The sequence below is a fragment of the Pleurodeles waltl genome, chromosome 11 (genome assembly GCF_031143425.1).
Source record: "Pleurodeles waltl isolate 20211129_DDA chromosome 11, aPleWal1.hap1.20221129, whole genome shotgun sequence".
Classification (NCBI taxonomy): domain Eukaryota; kingdom Metazoa; phylum Chordata; class Amphibia; order Caudata; family Salamandridae; genus Pleurodeles; species Pleurodeles waltl.
In genome coordinates, this window is record NC_090450.1 from 418,870,870 (window position 1) to 418,892,132 (window position 21,263).

Genomic DNA, 21,263 nt, shown 5'->3' on the forward strand with positions numbered 1-21,263 from the left:
AAGTCGGCGGGAGCCCGCCGACTTTCCGCTTCTGGCCGCGGCTGTACCGCGACGGTCAGAATGCCCGGCGGAGCACCGCCAGCCTGTTGGCGGTGCTACCGCGGTCATTTGCCCTGGCGGTTTTTACCGCCAGGGTTAGAATGACCCCCTATGTGCCTTCACAAAAGCCGTGTACATTATGAAAGAAAATATCAATTCAATCAAATAAAATAAGAAGTAAAAATTAACAAGATATTAATGTAGGGAAACAGCTCTGAAAGGCAAGTGCAAAGGGGTTGGCTTTAAGGTAATTAATGAAGAATGATAAGAATAGACAACCTACATTGAAGAGGTCCCATTCACACTGCTTTCACAACATCCTCACAGCAGCTCTGCCAGTCTCCATCAATCTCCGACTGTCCCTCTAAATCTCACCTCAGCACCCTCTTTAAATTCTCCAGTCCTGTGCATTGCTTCATTGCTTTGTAAATTGAATTGTCCTATATATGTAACATACATACAGGGGAAAAATGATGTCAAGGCATTTTGACGCAGCAACGGACAATGAGCGGAAACAGGAATGCAGTGAACATGGAAGACCGTCTTTCTCTGCACCCCTTAAGATGACAAAAGGGGGCTGGTATTAAAGCATGTTTGATGATGCTTTAGACGATGTGTCAGAATCCCGGAATTCATTTAAAAACAATCAAGAGAAATAGACATTTACAGTAAATATAAAGGGTAGTCAGTGTACCGAGATGCAATGTGGAAAGAGAACTGTGATTTGGACATTAGAAGAATTTAGACATTGAAGAAAGACTTATCAGGGACCATTCTCAGACCGTTGAGAGTAATGAAAAAATGGGCTGGACAAGGCTGCTGGCTGTCTCCATTTTGTTTTCACACTCCTCAATGAGCCTCTGGCTGGGATTAGAGGAAATGGGTTGTTGGACGGGGACCCCACAATTGGAAACAAGACCCACAAAGTGTAACCTGTATGTAACATGTATGCAAAAATACATAATTTTATCTAAGAGACCTGGTGTGTGTGTGGGGGGGGGGGGGATGTTACAGATATCCTCAGGCTGTCAGAGTATTATGAGACCTTGCTAGGCATTGGGACTAACTGGTCAAAGTCCAGACTGCTTCAGTTAAGGGCTATGGAACGCAGAACACCAAACAACCTACCAGAGTTAGGATCGGTTTGCAATCCAGAGACTTGAAATACCTGGGTATCAGACTAACCCAGTCATTAGAGACAATGTGACACTAAATACTGGTTGAGTGTTGGCGGTAGCGTGCCATTTGATATTTTCCTGGCCAGCACTGCCCGTCACCTACTGGGAAGACTGTGCTGGTAAAGATGGGGTTTTACGGTAGGCAGGTGTGCATAAATGGAACAAACCCAGGATGCACTACCAACAAGCATAAGCTAATATAATCAACAACCATGAGTCCAATTTAGTCCGTGTTATCCTTTCTATTTTTTTATCAATATGTGCAGTGTTCAATGGTTGCAATACTCGCATGGAGACGTCATGATTCCAGTTTTCAAATTTACAAGAAATGCAAATCCAGGCGTAATTCTACAACATGTCAAACTACATCCCTACTACATCCCTGAACCGCACAATAAATACAAGCCATACTTGAGGCAAGGGAAGAGTCACTGATGTTGGTATGAGTAATCTAACTTTATACCTATGGTTTGGGCCTGACATTTTATAATAACTTACTGGCACACATCAGAGTAATGTAGGCAACATAATCACCTGTACACTAGCACTCTCTTATTACACCTGAAACCAAAGAAATGTAATTTAATGTACACCTTTCTGGCACACCCCCTACTTCTTTCTAGGAGGCATATAGCCATTTAGTGGATACCAATTTCAGGGCTCTTCACTGACATGTGGCAGGAGGACTTGAGAGAGGGTCTTGTGGCGGGCGTATTTAATGAGTACTGTTATGTTAGAGCCTACAACGGGTCAGAAACATTGCATGACTAGAGATTGCAGACTGAAATAGTTGTTTTATGTGAAAAAAGGTTCAGAAAAGTCTTTGTAATATGTTCACATCTGACACCAAATACCTGGAGTATTCCACATGACAATTTACTATGTCAGGTAACTTAGCTCTTTCCCTACGCTGCTTTGCATATGTTGTGAAAGGTTTGTTTTTTAATTTTACTTTGGAAAACAATGAAAATCATTTCATAGCAAACAAGCATTTGCAACACAATAGGTCTCGTATTTACTTGAGTTGGAACTATTGGCATTGTAAATGTATAACTGGACTTCTTCTGCTACATTAATTGGTCAACCCTGACGCATATTTTGGTCCTTTCTGCAACATAATTCCCATTGCCCTTCATATAACTGAAGGACTGGTAGGCCTACTGGAATATTTTTTCAAACAAGGCCCTTAAAACACAAACTACTCCCAGCTGTAAAACAAAAGTTTCAGCCATGAGAGAGCTTAAACGGACACTGATTGGTGGGAAGGGATTATTATTTTGTGGTCCCCACTAACCTAGTATGGGGGTCCATATTGGTGGAAGTCCCGTTGTCCTAGGACCACCACAGGCTGAGTAATGGGCAAAAATGTTTTACAAAGTAATGCTTGCAAAGCATTATGGGGCACGTTTCCCGAGTGCAGTGAATATTATAGTATTGCCGCTCCCGCTGTGTCCACTTTGAGAATGTATGTGTTTTTTAAGTAAAGCATTTATAAATTACAAGTGTTTTTGTTAAAGCTATGGAATGTGAACTGGGAGACGAAAGAAATTACTCGGATTAGGTATCAGTGTGAACAATGTGATCTGCGCTACAATACCACCGATGGAGTTTGGCCTGCTGTCCTGCGCTGTGAGCGCCATCACCGCAACGAAGCACAAAGGGGAGAGACAAAACAAAAAATAGTTCGCCATCGCTGAAGTACATCAGCAATCGTCAGTCTTCAAGGCGGTAACAAAAACACCCCAAGGCAAACATAAAGCATTTACCAATGACATCAAGGGTTCTTGAAAAGCAAACCAACAAACAAGTGAAAGTGATGAGTGTGAGATGGGTGTGGTTAAAAGCAAACAGAATACTTACAAAAGGTCAAAAAGCGCGTGCACGCTCAACCTAAAAAGGAAGAAAGACTTATGCAGAGCAACAGCAGAAAAACACCGACCAATTGGGCAGCAGTATAAAGTTTAGGGTCAGCAGCCTGGTAACATGAATAGTCAAGCAAGAGAAATCCTATGAGCTTGCATAGCTAAACTCAGTAATAAAAGAAACAGATGAAATTTTAATGGAGAAAGATGATAAGCTATGAAAAATGATGGCAAAGTTATTTGAAAATTCAGGAAGAAAGGGGTGAAAGGGGACAAATGGATGAGGAGTGTTTTGATGGCATTAAAAGAAGTGAAAACGTTAAACATTTTTTTCCAGTTTAAACCAAAAGATTAGAAATAATTCAGACAGTTCATGGAAAGGTTCCCTTTAATAAGAAAGGGCCCCACTCCAGCCTGGTGAAATATCGATTAATTGCACTTTTGGATACAGAAGGAAAGTGCTATGCATGCATCCTTAACAAGGAACTACAAGCATGGGCAACAAAAAATGATTCTCCAAATCAAACAGGTTTTCAAAAGTGCTGCCATATTGAAGACAACCTAACATGCATTTCTTACTTGAGCAAAGAAACCATGGCATTCAAGAGCAAGGACTTATGTGATGGGTTTATATACTTCCAAACTGTATTTGACAGTGTTTCAAGAGCAAATCTCTGGTCGAAGTTGAATGCCTGGGCCACTCCATCTCACTCACTAAAAGCCATTATATCTCTATATTCCAGCACTTGGGTGAAGATAGAAGTTTGCTCCGGGAGGACCACCACTGCTTACATTATGACAAAGTTCTAAAGCAAGGTTGCATTCTTGCATCACTACTATTTAATCGTTACTTGGCAGACCTATTAGAACACCTTGAAAAGGAGAGAGTATTCCCCCCACCCCACGGATGGCCAGCTTTAGAATCCAGTCACTCTAGTACGCAGACAAAACAGTACTTCTTGATCAGACACCGACAGGCCTACAGAGACTTTTCAACGCTCTTGCCATTTACTGCAAAGCCAACAATTTGAAGATCAGTGTGGCTAAAATGAAGGTCATAATTATCTCATGCAGACTAAAAGCAAGGGGAGCCTGGTTTATTGATGGGAATCCAGTTGAAATTGTTGACACATATAATTATCTGGGGGTAAGTTTGGATAGTAGAGGCCATACCGTACATCATTTCCAGTCCCAGCAGGCAGCAGCAAATTCTCTGACAAGTGCATTTCACAAGTTACAAAAATCACTGCAAGTCCTGACCTACAACCCCTCCTAAAAACATTTACCCACTAGTGCCTATGGAGCAATGCCATTCAGAGAAAGCTGGAAAGCTGGCAACCTGGCTGGACAGGGCGCAATCCATTTGTTACAGAAGAGTTTTTTCCCTTTCAGACTGCATGCCACATGCGCAAATGTGGCTAGAATTGTGTCTGTTTCCGCAGCATCTGATACTGAAGGCAAAATTCTTGGCCTATTGCATGAAAGCCAAGCAGGCAAAAAAGGACTTGTTAAAATATGTTATTTGGGAGGTGAAAAAAAACTCTCTAACAAGCTTGCATAACTATTTAAATCTTGCATTGGATGTTCTGAAGGCTAGAGAAATTTGGTCAAACAAACTTGTGACTTTAGTCTAGAAGCTGCTGGTTAAACGAGCAAATTTAATACAGAAGGAACAGGATCTGCAGATTGTGAAGAAACATGCACATGGAAATTGGACAGTAACATTATATGAACCGGGGGTGCTCCCACTCTATCTTTTGTTACTCTTTGGTAAGGATATAAAAAAAAAACAGCTGAGCTTAAGGATTGGTCTAATCCCTTTATGAGCCTACTGGCACGGTCAGAGGGACCTCAACAATTCTAACAGGCAATGTTGCTTTTGCTTAAAGGAAGAATCCTTGGTTCAGACTCTCTGCACTTGTGAAAAGCTGCTTTTACTGTTGGCTGTGCCCAATTTGGCATACTCTAAACATCAGGACTTGTCAAGGTGTGGTGCAAGCATGTTAGAAAGGCGACTCATCCAAGCTAGCAACTCGATTCTGTAAATTTATTAAACATGCCCCAGCTATCTAGTAGATGTGATGGATACTGCTGTAAAGAAGATAACAGCATCACCGGCACACACCCAAATGAGTTTTGGCCCCTCCAGGCACTGTCATGGATCATTTACTGATTGCTAAATGCTGACTTTGGTGGCAAGGCCCTAGGGGCATAAAGCACACTGAAAAAATGTATGGAGCCCTGACAGTAACATTACCCACACAGTCCTTTTAATTTATTAAAATGCTTTAACTCTTTACTCTTAACTGAGCCCTCAGACCTGGTCTTCTCTATAAGGGATGAATAAAGCACTTCATGACCCTGGAGGTAAAAAGTTCCAGCACACTCAGGAGCATAAGTCAAACTGAGAACTTTTATGGTCTTTAGGAGCCCTGACAGTAACATCCCCAACTTGAGCCATCAGACCAGAATTTCTTATTGAGGCAAAGACAACATTTAATGGCACTGCAGGTTTAATTAATAATTAATAATTCTGTTAATGTTGGCCTTTTTAATCTAATATGCAGCTACAAAATGTTGTGTTCCTGCTAGGCCCGAGTACCAAACCTTTCCCCAGTGGCCAAGTAGATGGTTTATTCAAAAGCCTTGTTTTAGCCTTTTTATCCTAAATAGTTCCTACTAATTGTCTTGTTAAACTGTTTTTTGCTTCTATTTTTAGTGTTTGGGATTTTTTTGTCCGACAAATCCAAGACTTGATTGTAATAATTTTAATGGGCGCTAGGAGCGCTAACAATAAACTTGCTATTACAGGCTTTTTCTTCTATTACGCGGCTAAAAAACTTTGCACTTTATTTAGCCCTCAAATATTGGATTTTCTCTACTAGAGGCAAATAAAGCACTTTAAGACCTGGAAGCCCAATAATAATGCTACTAATGTAGGCCTTTTCATCTGAAACAATGCTAAAAATTGTTTTGTCTAGGCCAGGCATGTGTACTCAAATTTTCTCCCCAGAGAGCCAAGTCAGCACTTTAGGGTGTCGAGAGCAGATGATTTCCTCATAAGTGTTGTTTTTAGTTGCTTATCTCAAACAGCCGCCTCTAATTGTTATGCTGAAACTGTCTTCTGTTCCTATATTTTTTAGCATCTGAGTCTACTTATAATTTTTGTTTTGGAAATTCTGGTCTCAGTTGTATGATTTTATTTAACTGTGCAATAAAGGTTATCTATTCGTACATTGTTAGTACCAGGGTATAAGTGTGATAAGACTACTGGATTTATGGAATTGAAGAGGCTGCTGATTGTTACAAATTACTGTCATTCCTTAACCTGATACAACAAATTTACCCTCCCACTAATGCAAAAGGTCATATTTTGGATCACCTTGGGACTTCTGATATGTATATTTAAGTTTTCCAAATAAATCCCTGCCCATTTAATAATTAACGGGACAGTTCCTCTTGCCATAAGATCTAAAATGATTGTTACAAATACAATCTGAAATAGAACCATGACGATGTGTTCAATCATGCTTTGTATTCTGGCCCAATATGAGCAGGTACATTACAAGCAAAGAACATGTGTTTAAGGGAACCAGTTTCCTCTTTGCAACTCCAACAGGTATCAGACGCGACAAGACCCAGTGTGTGGAGTCTGAAAGGAGTCCCGTATGTCTTATGTATAGAACAAAACCTCAATTGAGCTTGTGCCAGTGTAATCTTTGTTTTGAAGGTAGCTTACCAAATTTTACTCCAATCATAATCTGCTAAATGAGATGAGTGCAAAAATCTGTCTTAAGGTTTACGTCACTCTTGCACCAAGTTGAATGGTGTAAGAGCAGTGCAAACACCCTCATATATAGGCCCTACATTTTACATGGAGCAAATGTTTCGTCTATTTAATCAAACAAAAGAGTTTTTTGTACGGCAGAAATGCTGAACCCACTTACTTGAAGGTGCACTCATATGTGAATAAAGAAAAAGGCGACTCTGTAAAATGAAATATTTGTCTAGGATCACACAATTTGAGACAAGTACATTACAGTTAGGTCAAGTACATTATTCAATTTACTCGAACTGTAGGTCAAGTAAAATTTTTATGATTTCACAACATCTGTCTATGCAGGAATCTAATGAGTATTAAAAGTAACCTGTAGTGAGTTGAGACCGCACCCGTCATAGCACAGCACTAGCGCCACTTCACATCCGTTAGCTCACTGTCTAAATCAGATTGCCACTCAAATTTCATCCTAGTCATAGTCAGAGGGGACATGCTTGCATGACAGAATACAATATTGTAAGTAGTTATATGGGAAAGGCCCAGCTACAGATGCAATCCAACGCCTCTAAACTGGTAGGTTTTTATAGGAAGGTGCTGCGTATGTCTCTGCATGTGCTGCCCAGTTGGTTGGATAGAAGCGTGTCGAGTGGTATGCCTTACATGGTGGTTTGTGTAGTGTAGTGTGATAAAGTTCTTATCAGGGTATATATCACCCCCCATCACCTCCAGCTTCAGACGTCACAGCTGATACTGGACATGGAACTGCACTGTAAGAGGCAACATCATATTCTGTGCCAGCCTCAGGATCTGACTAAACTAATCATTGAAAATTAAAAATAGCTGATGTTTTCATCTGTAATGTTTTGCCCGGATGGACAATTTAAAAAAACATTATACTGTTCTGTCCGCCGGACACATCTGTTCGAAGGGACATACAGTGTTTGTTGATTATCCAAAAACATCCAATACCCAAGGAAAATGAGCTGCAGCTCATATTATTTGTACATCACTGAATTTGAGATTACCCATACAGTCATGAGATTCAGAGGGCACTTTGGAAGATATGTTCTTTCCCGCACACTAGCTTACATTTGGAAACCAAAAATGAAGAGAAATTCAATTGATAACAAATGCTCAACTAATATGCGTTCCCATGCTTCTCCCATTGAAAACAGTAGTCTACTTGTGTATGTGGGTGAGCCTATTACCCATAGCAGTTAATGACCCAAAAATCAATGTACATCCATCAAATATTAGCCTCATTTTGGCAATGTGGGTAGAAGCAGCATTTGGACCCTGGCTCGGACACCACTCAGGTAAACCTACTGAACCCAGAAATGTCTAAAACCCAGGCACCCTGGGGTGGCCAGAGTGGTGTGAGATGCGAGGATTCAACTATTTTTTCTTATCTGAAATACCTTGCAGACCTCAAACTGTGGCTAAAGTCACTCATTTCCTCTGTGAGGGAAACTTCCAGAATCTACAGTGATCCACAAAATTCTTATGACCTAGCTTTTCCACAATTCTCCCAATAATACCAGTGCCCCCACTTGTGTGGCTAGGCCTATACACCTGTGACAGGAAAAGCCCCAAAACAACTTAGAGACATCAGGTTTTCACCAACAACATCTACCCACTTTAGCAATGTGGGTAGCAGCAGTATTTGGGCCCTGGCTGGGAAGCCATCCAGGGAAACATACTAAACCCAGACATTTCTGGTGTGACTTTCATTGATCTCACTTGAGTTTCTTACTCTTGGGAGAAATGCTGCCGGGCCTATCCTCGCATGAGGACACACAGCCCAATGCCTTGTTGGGCTGCCTCAATCCCTTCGTTCTTTTTTTAGTCTCTTTCCCTGGTGTCTACTGTGGGGCGTGTTTGGTGTGAACCTCACAATCATTTATGGATCTTGATAACATTGTTGCCGAGTATAGATGTAAAGGGTTCAAAGCAAAGGTTGGAGATGACAGGCGAGACAGTGGATATCTGTGGTATTGGTAATCTGTGGAAACAGGGAGTGAACTTGTGGTTTCTATTAGAACAAACTGGTGGTGATCGTTAAGGTAGGAGGTGAACACCTGCAAGATAGTGTCAGAGAAGCCCATGCACAATTTCAGTTTTTTTATTAGTGCTTATCATGCAACTATGTCAAAGGCTACAGGGAGGTCAAGCAGAACCAGGAGGCAGGGGTAATTTCTGTCATTAACAAGGAGGATGTTGTGTTGCAGAGTAGTTTGAAGACAGATTAGTAATGTTATATTGGATTGTGTTTTATTGTCTTGTGATATTTGCATAGAAATCACTTCCCATATGTGGTGGGAGTGCTGAGGATAGCCATTGTCAACATAACACACTGTGTTACCTAACATTACCTGTTGGTATGTTGTTGAAGGATTGTTGTCACTGTTTTGAATCTATGTGGGAAGTGTTTCCATGTAGTCCATGATGCCCCCAAAGTGCAGTTATCCTCTTATGCAACGCAGCATTTCGAGGTACGATGGATGAGGACGTGTGAGAGACAGACACAATTTTTCAGATTGTGTGTTATGCTGGCAGCTCAGATGAGCTCTGCAGGTGCTTTTATTGAGTTGGTACTTTATGTTTTATGTTTCCAATCCTATTTCCTGTGTTGGCCGAGGCAGGCGGTTGGCCCATTTGTATCTCATGGATAAGCGAGCGGTAATATGTTTAGGTAAAGAGTCAGGGAAATGAAAGATCTGCCCAAGTAGACAGCATAATTACTTACTTACTTGTGCCTGCCACCCCTCATGGAGTATAGGCCATTAACCAGGACTATTCAGCCATCTCTGGCTTGGGCTTTTCTTTCAATCTGACTCCAGGTGTAGCCCACCTCCTTGCAGTCAGCCTCGAAACCTCTGCATCAGCAGTTTCTTGGTCTTACTCTTTTCCTGTTTTCTTGAGGGTTGCAGGTCTAGGGCTGTCTGGTGGTGTTTGATGTGGGCTTGCAAAGGGTGAGACCTATTTAGCCCAAGCATCTTTTGATGATTTCGTCATGAGTAGGGAGTTGGAAAGTCTACGGCCTTAGGCCATTATTTCTGATACTGTTCGGGTAGCAGATATGGAAGATGTTCCCAGACAGATGTTGCTGAAGGTATGGACTTTGTTGGTGGTGGTCACTGTTGTCCTCCAAGTTTCTGCTCCACAGAAGGACCAATGTTACATTGGTGCTGAAAAGCCTGATCTTGGTTTGCAGCATTACTTCTTTAATTGAATGATATCAACCCTTGCTTTGTCAATTTTTGCATTGACGTTGGCATCTGTGCTGCCCTGATTGCCTATGACACTGACCACATAGGTGAAGGCATCAACCTCTTCTAGGGCAATGCCTGCAAGAGTGATTGCAGTTGTGCTGGCAGTGTTAGCAGTCAGATTCCTGGTTTTTGTCCTGTGGATGTTGAGGCCCAGTTGTGCTGATGTGGGCGCTACACTGTCGGTGTTTACTTGCATCTGCAGACGGGTATAGGAGAGTAGGGCCAGTAGGGCCAGTTTGTCTGCAAAGTCTGGGTCATCAAGCTGAGTTCAAGGTGTCCACCTGATCCATTTCTTCTTCTTACTGTAAATGTATTCATGAGCCAGTCTATGCCTAGCAGGAAGAGAAAAGGCAAGGGCATACAACCCTGGCAGACTCTGGTCCTCACTTGGAAGGATTTTTTGAGTTGCCCTCCATGGACTATCTTGCATGCCATTCCCTTCTAAAAGTTCCTGATGATTGTAACCAGCTTATCTAGCACACCAAAGTGGCTGAGGAGTTTATCTGTCCATGCTCTTGAATGCCTTCTCATTGTCGATAAAGTTAACACAGAGGGGGGAGTTCCATTCCTTCTACAGCTCAATGATGATGCGTAGAGTTGCAACCTGGTCTGTGAAGGATCCATCTTTATGGAAGTCAGCTTGCAACTGAGTGAAGGTTTTTCCTTCATTCTGTTCAGAATTACTCTTTTGAACACTTTGCCTGGCGTTGATAGAAGAGTTATCCCTCTGTAGTTTGCGCAGTTACTAAGGTCACCTTTTTTGAGGATCTTGTTGAGATATCCTTCCTTCAAGTCTGACAGAACCTTTTCCTTTTTCCAGATCCTTCCAAACATGGGGTTAAGCATATCTACTGATGTTTCAAGGTCTCCCTTCTTTGCCTTTGCAGAAATGCTGTAGGGTTCTGCTGACGTCCCATTTCTCAGATGTTTGATGGCTTGCTGTAGTTCTTCCTTGGTTGGTCTGCTGCAGTTGATTGGCAAGTCCTTGCCAGTAGGCTGTATGTCTGGTGGATACTGTGACAGGGGCTGGTTCAGCAGTTCTTCAAAGTGCTCCACTCATGTTCATTGTTCGCATTGTCTACCCATGATTGTCTTCCCACCTTTGTCTTTAAGAGGTCTATCTGACTTGCTGTATCTGGTGGAGAGTTTCCTTGTTATGTTGTAGAGTTATTTCATGTTTCCATGGCTAGCTGCTTCGTGGGCTTCCGTAGCAAAGACCATTGATGAATATTTACTTGTTTGCTCTTAAGCTTCTCTGTGCTTCCTTGTTGGTTTTACTGTATTCACCCTGAGCTTTTGCTTTTTCTAATCTTGTTAAACTGGTGTTGACTGCAGCTTTCTTTTCCTTTCACTCTTGGATTTCACGGAGAGCCTCAGAGAGAAACCCATTCTTTATGCTGATGTTTCTTGGGGGATAGTACCTCCTGGCCGGTTGATATCAATGTTTCTTTGATCTTCTCTCATTGACCTTGTACTGGGTCTCTGCCATCCGCTCGTTCTTACAGGAGTTGAAACGTGTTACAGAGGGTGACTGAGTATTCACTCCGTTTTTGTGCATCTTTGAGGAGGGAAGTGTTACATCACTGATGTTGGTTTGTTGGTACCATCCATGCTTTCTTCAGCTTTAGTTTTATCCTGGCCAGGACGAGGTGATGGTACGACACCACACCCGCTCCTCTAATTGCTCTCACATCCTGCAAGGACCTCCAGAACTTCATAGGAATGCAGACATGGTAGACCTGATTCCCTGTTCAATGGTCTGGTGACACCCACATTGCCTTGTGTATGCTTTTGTGTGGGAATACACTACCGCTTATCACAAGACTGTTCAGGGCAAGGAGATCTGCATGCCTTTCCCATTCTCGTTCACATTGCTAACGTCATGAATGCCCATGACTTCTTCATAAGCAGTGTTGCTGCTTCCAATCTTGGCACTGAAGTCCCCCATCCAGTATGGTGATGGTCTCTCTCAAGGCATTTCTCCAGGATGGACTGCAGTCTGCTGTAAAACTGTTCTTTTTCGTCTTTGTTGCCGTCATTTGTAGGTACATAGGAATGGATGACATTCAAGTTGATCCTCTTATTCTTGGTGAGGAAGGTCGCCGGGATGATTCTGGGACCGTGGGCTTCCCGTCCAATCAGAGCTCTGACGGTTGCTGGAATTAGCATCAGTGCTATTCCCCGAGTCCGTGGAGCGTTCTCTTCCTCGATCCCAGAATACAGCAGCATTCCTCCTTAAGCCAGTGTTTTCTGTCCGTCTCATCACACTGACGCCAAACACGGCAAGATTGTATTTTTTTCATCACCGCTGCCATTGGGGCTGTCTTTCCTGTCCCGTACATGATCATCAAGTTCCATGTGCCGATGGTGATGGTCTTGGTCAAAAGCAGGAGGAATGGCTTTGTAGCTTTCAGGGCTCTCTGGCTTTCACCACACAGCATCATAGCTCTCTGTGAAGGAGATTACTCTCTCCCCAAAGCCAGGATGTCTTTTTGACTATTGGATGATGTTTCTGTAATTGGGATTTTTTTTACATGCAAGCAGAACCCTCTTCCTTTCACAGCTGGGAATGGGACCAGCCAAGGCGACGTGAGACTGCATAATAGTCGCACTTTATGCAATTGTCACTTTGAGATATCAATTAAGGAAAATTTTCAAGACTGACTATGCCACTGTCACCCTTTTTGGCATTACAGGATGTCAGTTTTCAGAATATGTGACTATCTGGGACCTGCAGGGTGGACAATGTTATGGTCCTTCATTCACAGACAAACTTGGCAGATCACTTTGGTCGTGGTAGACCTGTCTGGTTAGGACGGAGAGGGTATTCAAGCAGGATTGTATAGCTTGTATCTGTGACCTCCAGGAGCAAGCACCGGTCCACGGGACCTTTCATACATTATATGGCTTTTCCTTAGACAATGAGAGATCAGATAATAAATTGGTATATGAAATCTTATAGTCTCATGTCAATTTGATACTGGCAAGGCAGTCATAAAGACTACAGTAGATGGCGCCCATCTTTTAGTTAGAGGTAGAAACTAGAGTAGACACTGATCACTATGTCTGTGAAGTGTGGGCTATGGGCTATGGCTGGAGTCCCACGTCATTAGGCAGTTTGCAGGTCATCAGGTACAAGACTGCTCTTACAGATCAACTATTTTAGCTGGGCAGAGACTGTTTTTTTAATAATCTACTTAGATGGGTAATGGAGAGAAGCTGTTAAGATCATTTTCGCTCAGGGTTGGTGTCTTCAGCAGGGGTGGATCAGTCCTTTCATGGGCATTCTGAAGGTTTCTTAGCTAAGACAGGCATTGATGATATTGAGAAAGAAAATCAAGAGGGAGTGCATCTCTTCAAAGTGATTTAACGATGAATAAAGGTAGAGCATCATCTTCATAGAAGGCAGCTTTGAGAGAGTTCAGGATGTTGGACAGCTCCACATGTGAGAGAAGGCTGAAGGTAATCAACTTGGGATTGGAGGGATAGGGATAGAAGTTAATGTGGATAACACAGCAAATGGAGAGGCAACATCCCATAATAAATTACACTAGTAATTCCATAACTCCAAAACTTAAGGCTCCAAATGTCTAAAAGGATGTTGGTAAAAATCAATTCTTTATTATTCTTCTAAATCTCACCACAAGCTTCATTAGGGATTGTGATCTACAAGCATTTCCAAACCAACTATTTGGGGTCATCATCCTGATAATAAAAGCTAGATACAATCTCAATGGAAAGTCCATCACCTAAACACTGGCGGCTTGAAACAGGAACTCATGGTCTACACACCACACACACTGATGGTGAAGGACCTTCCGTTCAGATCGCATCTCTGGAAAGATTGAGTTTCAGGGACGAAAGCAGCCTAAGAATTTTTCACCAATCTTGACAGTCAGGAGGAGTGAAGTTAGATAGCTTCAATGCTAGAATCAATGTTTTTAGGTTTTTAGTAGTGATTTGACCATCACCTCTACTGCAAGACATCTAATCTCTACTCAATGGTAAGCTCCTGCTCACTCTCCCATGTGGTGTAATGATATTTAGAGCTAAGCTGGTAAACTGGCTGGATAGGGCCCAATCCACCTGCTATAGGTGCATTTTCTCTTCACCACACTGTAACTCACAAGCCTAAATTCGGCTAGAGTTCTCCCTGTTCTCGCTGCAGCGGGTATTGAAGGCCAAGTTTGTAACCCATTGCCTCAAATGCAAAAAACTGAGAAATAAACATTAAAAATATGCAAGTTGAGAAGTAATAAACACAAACCAGACTAGCTGACACACTTACTTGAAAACTGCACTGGAGGCACGGGAGATCTGGCCATTTGATCTTTCTGGAACCACAGTACCACAGCTACTCACTAAACAAGCACAATTAATTTCAATGGAACAGGTTGCGTAGACCCCGAAGATAAAGGCACATTGAAGTTGGGCAGTACTGCTGTATTGTCAAGGCATCATTCCCCTCTACCTCTCACAACCTCTCAGCAAGGATATGAAAAAACAGCTGAGGAGACTGCGATTCTGTCTAATTCCACATAAAAGCCTAACGGTATGACTGACGGGATCCCGGTGATGACAACAGGCAATGTAGGTTTTGTACAAAGGAACAGGAATCTTTGTCTCACATCCTCTGCATCTGTGAAAAGCTGCTCCCTTTGAGAATATTCTGGTGGCATGCAACATGGCGAGCAAGTAACATCAGGGCTTACCAAGACGCTGTGCAAGCATGCTTAAAAGTTAACCCTGTGGCTCGATTATCAAAATTTCTTAAATCCAATTTTCTTAAATTCTAGCAACCCCGCAGTCGTTACAACTGTCTCAGGAGGGAAAGTAGTGGCATATCTGTAAAAACAACAGAACGAGGTGGGTACGGCCCAATAACGTCACTGTTGGTCAACCAGTATCATCGTTATAGCAATTTAGTTGGGCTTCAGAGCTGAACTTTACATGAGGGGCCACACCCGCACTTTAAGGACTTGGGGACAAGAGGTTTTTTCTTTTCAAATAAAGTGCTCTTTTTTTAAAAAAAAAATCTTGTTTTTTTCAGAGGCCTTGTTTTGCACTTTAAGCACCTGGGGTAGAGGGCTTTTTTTAACTCCACTTGTTTCTAAAAATTTTGCCCTCATCAATTTCTTTTTTTAAATGAATTTACAAGTTTTATATATTAACTGTTGACCCATTCACCTATTATTGTTACTATTTTAAGTAATCGCTCAATAAAGAAATATCTATCTACCCATTGGTCCAAGAATCAATGCAATGATTTAGCTGCACAGGCAAAGAATAATTTTGACATCAATCGTTTCATCAATGTGAGAGAATCTTATGAAAGAAGTGACTTTCCAGCTTCCTCATCACATTGTAGTGTCTTAGGCAGCCCTCTAGAATCATGTGGCATCTGTGCTGGCCTTATAAGTGTCTTTTTCAAGGAATGTACACTAAAATCCTATTTTAGAATTCTTCCATTCAAGTAATTATGTGTATTTGTTCATATCACAAACGCAAGGAAAACATTTTCACTATATCTGGACAATAACGGAATGCACAAATTCACTCCTGTATTTCTTACAGGTTTCAACCACTCCTCCTGACCTTACATGGTCACTGAAATATTATCAGTAACCATGCCTTCAAATTTAGGGAGCACTAATTCCCATAAATCAGTTCCTAGATCCTCTGTGGTTCATACAAAAACGTGAGTGTGTGTGTGAACTCACAACACATATGGACCGACAGTGTTCCAAGGGTGGAAGACTCCAAAGACAACACCTGCTGTTCAGATAGGTAGCCAATTACTGAAACATCTGGCGACTGCCAGCTGTTCCAAATAGGTCTATGTAAGTGTAATTGCAGCCTTCTAGTTGCAGGAGACCACAATTAAAATTGTGTTTTTATTCTACCCCCCTCGCTTTGATTGTTATACTATGATGGGAAGATGTCATATAGCAGGTGGGCAGAAACGTCTGTCACTCAGAACATGAACTCTTCACTGGATTTGCTGCCTCATCTCCTCACCAGCACTATATTACCTCACCTCAGTACTGAAAGAAGTATGTATTATCTTTTCACCCACTCGCTATACCCCAAAAGCATGGGCTAGCACTAGATTAGATCCCCATCATATGTTTTCTGTGCATCCATAACTTTTACTATTAAGAATTTAGTAGCAGAAAATAAACTAAACGTTATAGTCCCACAGTGACATCAGACCACAGTAGATATATCAGCACGTTTTGGAACCTCGTCCACCTTTAACTGAGAATTTCAACGTTGCCTATACAGAGTAAATTATACTACCAGAAACAAATCAGTTGAGTCAAACCTAGACATTTCTATACTCGAGTTGTTACTAAAGTGATTACTTCTCAGCCTTTTCAGAACTCCTTACTGTCTGTATTGGCCACTGTTTCCAATTCAAACCTGAACGTTTAGCATTCATCCCTTAAGTCATTTCTCTGCAACAGGTTTTAACGTGGTTTTCGATTGATCTAATGATAGGTTATGAGATGTCAATTAATTTTTCTGCTGGCAGTTGAGCTATTTCCTGGGGTGTCTGCTATCACTTTTTGCAGTGACCTTCTTCTAGCAAAAAGCGTTTCTCCTAGCAACGTTCCTTTGGTATCACTAAGGTGTCTACAAACTACACTCCTACTTAAAAAACAAGTTTGCACATGAATGGATAGAACCACGCACAAATACAAAAGGAAAGCCAAAACATTGTTAGGTGGTCTAAGTGCTTTACTAATATGTCCAGGTTGCTCTATGCCCCACAACTACTGCACACGATGGAACACTATATAGCTCACCGCCTAACCATAGCACACTCCACATAACCAACCAGACTGCAATCCCCACAAAATGCCACAGCTACAAAGAAAATCACATTCCAGATGACAGACAGCGCCAAGGGGCCTTACCCATGGCAGGGGTGCACCAAAGGAATGTCAGTAATAACACAGTTCTCTCTAGTTTTGATATGCTGATAAAATCCTAAATTGTGTTCAATTGATACTTTTCCTCGTAGGTTTTCATAAGAAACTCTGAAGTTCAGACTCCATCACAACATCTTCCATAAACACCACGAAGAAATTGAAAATTATATTTAGTAAATCCAAGACTCCATATCATCCAGCTGTTATGATAAAAAAGCATCTGACCAAATCTTTATAGCATTGATGGTCCCTGCTCCAAGAGCTGTCCAGATGGGTTGGAAGAGGGGTAGTTTAAAAGAATTTGACACAGCACTGATGGGGCATAGTTGGGGGGATTGTGTTAGTCAAAAGCTATGCAATGTAAAAATATTACTACATTTTAGGATGCATGTCGTTTTCTACTTTAAATGCAACCTCTGAGAACCATGTGTGATCTTTTTTTGTCCTCAGGTAGCCTGATGGAAAGTTTCATAACTGACAACTGGACGAGAAAGTTCTGCCTCCTAATGAAAATGTACTGTGTTGTGAATAAAGGATTGTGCTGATTCTTTAATGTCAGCGTTCTTGCTGGAGTATGCTTTAAGTTTTCTAATGCTTAGTTTCTTAAACTACCCTGCCCTCTTCAACATAGCAAGCAAATAATGACAACACTTTGCATACAACATATTGCAGCATATATAGCCCTCTCTTCAAAACATAAACATAGGTAACAGATACAACACATAACAAGAGGCAGAACAAGTCTACAGCAACAAACCTAAAAGACTATAAACTCGATGTTTTTGTTCTTTTGGGAAAAATAAGTTATTGACACTTTGGTTTGTGACTTAGGGTGTCTTACGCATGTTTAAGCAATAGCACTGTACAGCACTAACTTTTAACATGTCATTGTGGGCACTTCAGAGTACTAGGAATAAAGCAAACCTTTAGAGTGCAGCAGGATGTACGGGAATCCAAAATTAAGTAGCGGTCCACGATTGATAGCTTTTAGCTGTTTGGTTGCAAAGGACTTTTTTTAGGCTAGATCAAGAAACTTAATGGGCTTAGGCCCTGCCAATTGCTTCCATTAGTTGGCTTTATTCTTGTTTGATGCTTTCCGTTACTCTTCGTTCCTTTCTTGGGTCCCCTTTAGCATTTCCTTTTTTACCATCCTTTCGACTGACTGTCTTGTATCCTTGCACTGCTCACTTTTACGAAGCTACTTTTTTCCTTTTTTGTTGAGCACATCCTGAGAGTGCATGTATTTTGCTAGCTCTCGGCTACGTTTGCTTCTCCCCTGTCAAAGCCCCTACTTCTGTGTTGCTCTCCCCTCGTACGGTGTACCCTCTATCGCATGTGCTTCTCCCCCACACTTTGTTGATCTCTCCCTTGTGCCCTGCTTTACTCTTGAATTGCCCCCCGCTTTCCAAACATTTACATTTTTAACCTTTTTTTGGAAGGCCCCGCAGCTATCATTTGCTGCTGAATGCACCACTACACAAACAGTGCTCTCACACACTTAAAATATATTTTTGTACTGGTCTAAGTGGCACGCACCACTTTAGACTGATCAATAAAAAAAATGGCACCCATATAGCGAAGCATGCCTATAGAATGTCTCTGATGGCAACAGCAACATTGTTAGCATGCCTTTTTTTACTATCTGTCGATGATGCAGAGCATAGACGAAAGCATTGGCAATGCTTGCTAGAAGTAGCCAGGATCTTTGACCCAGCATACATTATGCAATTGGCAGAGAATTATACATTTTGTTATGGATTCCACTAGGAGCTAGGCTCCCTTGAAGGATGGTTTGAAATGGGCATGCCTCCGTAAATGAAGGCACATTCTGGCAGTCATTTTGGTAGTCTTTGAAGACTACTGAAGTTTATTTGGGGAAGCCATCGTACAGTATGCCAGAAATCATTGACGGCGATTCATAATGGGCTCCAAAAGTGGTGTAACATAAACAACAGAGTGTGGATAGTTAGGTTTATCAGCTCAAAAAATGTTCAATATCTGGTGGGTAATACCTTATTAAAGTGGTTATTTGCTGAGATGTGTATATTTATATGCTTACGTGTAAAGTATATGAACGTCCAGCACAGGCACTCCCCATTTCTGCTGCTTATCCTCTTATGTCAAGCATGCTCTACTACGTTTGTCCTAGCTCTCTTTTTGGGGTGCCCACACCTCTTCTCAGTTTTGAGTCCACTAAATAGCATTTAGCGTGTTTCTTCGTGGCATGCTCTCTCCCCGTACGCTTTCCCTTTCCTCCAGCATGCCCTATCCTGTCTCTCGCCCCACAATGTCTCAAATACTTTGCTTCAGTCTCCTCTCTTTACCGTGTCCTCCTTTTTAGCTCGTTCCAATGCCCCCTCCAGTGTATACTGTATCATTTCCGACCCAAGCATGCCCACGCCATTTATTGTGAAGCATGTCCTTCTTCCTGTCCACGGCTAACCCAGCTACGTTTGTCGCCGGCTAGCACTCACTTCGTCTGCTCAGCATGTTCCGAAACTCTCAGCATGCCCTTCACTCCTACCTCTACCCCACTTGCCCTTTCCACAGCCATGCCCTCTACGCGTGTCTCTTCTGCTTGCCGATTCTATCCAAGTCATTCTGACTTACCTTCGCGTCTGTACCAAGCACATCCTCTCCTGTCTCACACAGCATGCCCGCTCCCGTTTGCATCCCACACTCTCCCTAATCAGCCATCTCCCTGAAGCCCCTGTTCTCCACTGCGCCTTTGCCTAACATGCCATTTCCATGCGGTAAAACAGGTTGTTTTGAGGTAAGGAATTCTCCTACACTTCACTCAAACTTGCCCGGTCTACATTCACCCCTCTCTACACCCTCCATCCCCATCACATCCCCCCGGTGTCTCTGTGGGTGCCCACTCTGCGCCTACAGACGAAATATCATTCAAACCACACTCTCCTAGTTCCGGGTTCTGATGGAGGTCTGGGCCTGTACTTAAACCGACTTTGTAGTTTACTCTCCCTGGCGTTTTACTGTACGCACCCCTCACCCGCCCCCTAGCACTAGTTGCGCCCCCACCCCGGAGCTTCGCTCACCTTCTGCCGTATCTGTCCGGGGGTGGACACCTTGCGGATGAGCTTTTGAGGGGCTCCCGGCTCGGGCTCCGGGTCACTGTCCGAGGAATCCTCAGGCGGCACCGCCGCCATCCTGCAGCCGGGTCCGTGGCTGCGAGGCCCGGCACGGGGCGACGATTGCCGGGGAGCTGGAACTACTACAGTGCGGTGATCCCAGGCCTGCTTGCGACTTTGCGACCTCTGCTGGGTGACTAGCGTTATTGCAGAGAGAGATTCGAGGATTACAGGATGGGGAACAGCGGCCTCGGGTGTGGAGCATGGCGTACTACTGCCCACGACTCCGCGTGCTTTCATTGAGAACTTCGTGGGAGGCTAAAACTTCCAGTTTAGCTGTCGTTGTCCATTTGATGTCATTCAGAACCCAGCAGTGAAAAACATCCCTATAATTCACTGTCACCCATCTAAAATTCTAAATATTTTCTGACTGTAAAGTTTGAGCCTGACTATTCTTGTGAGTTCGAGGATATATGCCTCATGCATATTTAGCATATCTTAGGCACATCTGTATCTACACTTTCTTCAATTCATACCCTAGAATATTGGAATTCAGATTCTCATACCTACGGCCTGTTGATTCCTGTGTCATGTTCTCTACATCCTCACTAGAGGTTGATACCCAAATTACAAAATGGGAGGTTTTCTACTTCATGAAGGTTTCCTGATGGTGCTAACAAATGAGTCAGCTCCTTTGGACGGTGTGCCTTGGAGGCACTGCAGGCTCAAGGAAGCTGGTCACTGACAGACCACAGGCATTCTTCAAATTGAAGGGATCTGTCTACGGTATATCAATCTCTGTCACTTCCAGCATCAAATGAAGGGACAACATATTCCAGTACAAATAGACAATTAATTGACTGTGTTTTATCTGAACTGATAAGGAGGATCTCAATCAAGATTTCTCTGTTTAGTAGCGCTAAAGTTAGAGGCATGGGCAGAACTGCATCTTCCCTCCCTAAGGGCTTTTCACATCATGGATCACACAGATGCAAAGGTAAAGCAGGAGGCTTCCATCCTCCCAAGGCCCGTCCACATGTCCATCCATCTTCAGGAGAGTATGCAGAAGGTTCAGGGGACCTTTTTTGTAAACCTGTTTGTTTCCCCTAA

The 21,263-nt window shown here is 42.6% G+C and overlaps 1 protein-coding gene across 4 annotated transcripts in view; it reads right to left on the minus strand.

Moving 5' to 3' along the window:
* The window catches only part of DGKD (diacylglycerol kinase delta), a 1,336,482-nt gene extending 1,316,080 nt beyond the window's left edge, over window positions 1-20,402 (minus strand). For 2 of the 4 annotated variants that reach the window (XM_069213762.1, XM_069213761.1), the window contains exon 1: window positions 20,121-20,338. In XM_069213762.1, coding sequence (XP_069069863.1) covers window positions 20,121-20,231 — 111 coding nt within the window. In that variant the 5' untranslated portion in view covers window positions 20,232-20,338. Of the gene's footprint in view, window positions 1-19,674; window positions 19,730-20,120 lie in introns of those variants that run through there. The other 2 variants (XM_069213763.1, XM_069213760.1) reach the window with 2 other exon arrangements.
* Window positions 20,403-21,263: the final 861 nt, after the last annotated feature.